Here is a 3209-nt window from a genome sequence, read left to right as displayed (position 1 = left end):
GCTGTAGCAGAAGCATGAAGGCGAATGGACTCGGGTCTCCGCAACTAAAGGCCTGCCAACATGCAGCTGGCTATGGCGATGCCTGCTTCTTAATGGTATCGAAAGAGAAGAGATAACTCATTCAGTAGTAAGCATATCTGCATGATGGTAAAATTAAAAAAAAAAATTAAGATCAAACGTTAATTTCGATTAAAAGTGGAACAATACAGTCCAGTTGTGGTAAGGAGAAAATTTTCCGAAGCTAAACACAACAATCAGCGAGTCAACACAAGGTTCTGTACCATGTATCTCCATCGAAGGATATACAGCCGACTGTAACAACTAAAATCCACCTCAAAAGTTCAAATTGCAACAGATGGAATGGAAAAGGAGGGCCACAGAATATGTTTAGAGGATGGCGTTCTCAGTGGAACCCAGGCCTCTCGTTGGTCTCTTTTCCCTAGAGAGAGAGAGAGAGAGAGAGAGAGGGAACGACCCAATTTTCACCAGCAACAGGCGCTACTGTAATCACAAGACTAAGAACAACCTCTGCATTTCTGACTTGATTTCCCGGCGTAAAGCTGCCAACCGATGGCTACTCATTCAATAAACATCCATTCTCCCTCTTTAAGATGCACCAAGCTCGGAAGAGCGACCGGTTTTCCGCCGACTCCTCCCTGTTTCACATCATTCGAAGACCAGCGATGCAAGGGACCCCCAACCGTCGGAAGACCTTTGGTGGTTTCCCGCCGGCGGATTCGCACGGAGGCCTTCGTATGCTCTGCCATTCAGCAAGAATCCTCTGCGGCCTCAACGGGTAAGGTGACAGGAATATGCATAAGCCGTTGCTGTTTTCTAAAGATTGCCCCTGACAATTTCGGTGATTTTGAGTAATTCAGTAGCTGAGGTGAAGGAAGAGAAACCTGAAGCCCCAAAAGAAGCTCCGCAGAAGCCGAAGCGTGCCCCTCCTGCTAAGACTCCGACGAAACCCCTGCCCGAGCTCATGGCGGAGGAAGTAATTCCTCCGCTCAGAGCGATCCTTCAGGCCGAGAAGGAGCTCTCGGACTTGGAGCTGTTATTTCATGACAATCAGGTAGCTTGATGTTTGTTTTCTCGGTATTTTCGTTCTCTCGATTGTGTGTTTTAGCCATCTTGACGGTGGTATTATTTTTCTTAATAGTTGGAGGGTTCGTTTGTGAAGAATGGTGTGCCATATACCTTCTGGGCTTTCTTCCCCAGTGGTGGTCTTATAGGTAACACTCTCTCTTTCTCTCTCCCTTCCCCTTTCTCTCTGTAGGCAACTAATGACTTGCATCTTTATGTACTTACGCTAGTTAACGAGTAGCCATGAGTTGCATGTAAACGTTTCCTTGATAAAAATATGCTGGGTTGTCCCCAAGATCATTATAGACAAAAAAGGAATACGGAACGAATTAAAGAATGAAGAGTCCAAAAACAAGAACCACAAAAGTGTCCAGCAGGACACAAAAACTATACAGCACAAACAAAGCATCATTGAACCAGAAGTCCAATGACTTATGCAGACAAGAGTCATCACAGACAACTAGAAGATGCAAAACAGCCCTGCTGCCACATTCCACAGTATACCAGTTATAATGACTGTCAATGCAGTCGCCAAGCCACCTCTTTCAGCTGGAGTTATTGGACGTGAATCTTGGCTCTTCTGTTCAAGACAGGATAACCTTGCAAAATTTTCTGCAAGAGACTCCATGCCAAAATGATGCTCCATGTCCAATTAACTGAAGAGTGGTCGAACCACAAAAGACCTGCACATCTTCAGTAGAAGTTGGATGACAATGTTTGAGAGGGCACAGTCAAAAGAAAACCATGGTACTCCATGGAAGGGCACACTGAATTAAGTTTAGGAAGACGACCTAGTAGAGTTGAATATCAAGCAATACGGTTCAGGGGGGGTTTAGACTTGGCAGAGGGACAACAAAAAGGCTTTACAGAAAAAGTAAGGCAATGGCTTTCTCTATATATTGGATTAAGCACAAATTATTTTCTTTCCGTTGATGTCGCGTAGAATTTTCTCTGAACAAGAAGAGTTCAGATGGGAAGTCCTGAGGTTGTTGATTGCTAGGAAGAATGATAAAAGACCAAGGAAGAAGGTTATGATGAGCTGTAGCCTAGAGGAGATGAAATAGCTTTAATGATTCAGGTCCCCAAGCGTGTATATGAAAGGAAGACACAGGAACGAGAAAACAATGGTGTTAATTGTGATTGGAAAAGGCTTCTCGGCAATGTCTTCTTCCTTCAGGAGCTTGGTCCTAAAAGTTTCACCACGTGACAACTGACAACTAAACCTCCCTGCATAAATTAGTTGAATCCCAGCTAACACTGCAAGCTGTTTATAGCAGCATGCTGCCTGTCCCTACTCTCACCATAGGCGGAGGAGCCTTCTTTATCAAGGCCAAACAGTAGCAAGGTGCTTTCAGTATCGATTCACATGAGTGGCCTACATAAGGCTGAATTTCATGTGCAGGGATGAACTCTTTTTCTAGAACAAATTGTGCACAGGGTGAGAGACCTTCTGGTTTGGTTAACCTGCGGTTGCTTTCCCCCAGGATTTAAAATTCTTGGGTGGAAGCCCCCTGAACCTGTGAAACTTTCACTTGGACCAGCTCACTGTGACTGCCACGGCGAAGTTTAGCGGATTCTTAGGAATTCTGCAGATGTTATCAAAAGTAAAGCCACAAATGGAAAACTTGTATCTCTAGGATTCCTACTGACGTTAAATGTTTGCCAATGTTAAACTGGTGCATATGAACAAGAGGCTGCCTGGGGAGCACAGTCACGGTGCCAAAACTCAAAAGAGAAAAGAACGTAGAGCATATATTGTTCAATCTACACGAGCCATGCCCATGCACAGTCTGTTTTTACCTAATACTTGTGTTGTTAATGGCAGGTCCCAAAGGGTTCTCATTGTCCTCATATGGATCAGGACCTAGCACTGTGGAACCATTTCTGGTTGATGAAAAAAAAATCACCGCCAAACATGTTATCTTTTGGGTGGAGAAAAGGTTAGCTGCACAAGGCATTCTCCCCGTGTGGAAAGAGTAAATGACCAGCTTCTCTGTATGACAAAAAGCTCTCATATGATGTGTATCATATCTTCTTCTGATTATTCACATTATTTCCTTCTGTAACGTCTCTATTCAAGCCATACAATAAGAAAAAGCAATCTAGTGGCCAGAATTTTCATCTAA

At 44.0% G+C, this 3209-nt stretch overlaps 1 protein-coding gene across 1 annotated transcript; it reads left to right on the top strand.

Annotated features, from left to right (window-relative positions):
* The first annotated feature begins 248 nt into the window (after nt 1-248).
* Nucleotides 249-3209, top strand: LOC116249803 (uncharacterized). Its single transcript, XM_031623075.2, has 4 exons — nt 249-796; nt 879-1072; nt 1160-1232; nt 2909-3209. Exons 1-4 carry the CDS (start codon nt 571-573, stop codon nt 3061-3063), a joined length of 648 nt encoding a protein of 215 aa, XP_031478935.1. The 5' UTR covers nt 249-570; the 3' UTR covers nt 3064-3209.

This window comes from Nymphaea colorata, chromosome 3 (genome assembly GCF_008831285.2).
Source record: "Nymphaea colorata isolate Beijing-Zhang1983 chromosome 3, ASM883128v2, whole genome shotgun sequence".
Lineage (NCBI taxonomy): Eukaryota > Viridiplantae > Streptophyta > Magnoliopsida > Nymphaeales > Nymphaeaceae > Nymphaea > Nymphaea colorata.
This window is presented reverse-complemented; position numbering and strand designations above follow the sequence as displayed.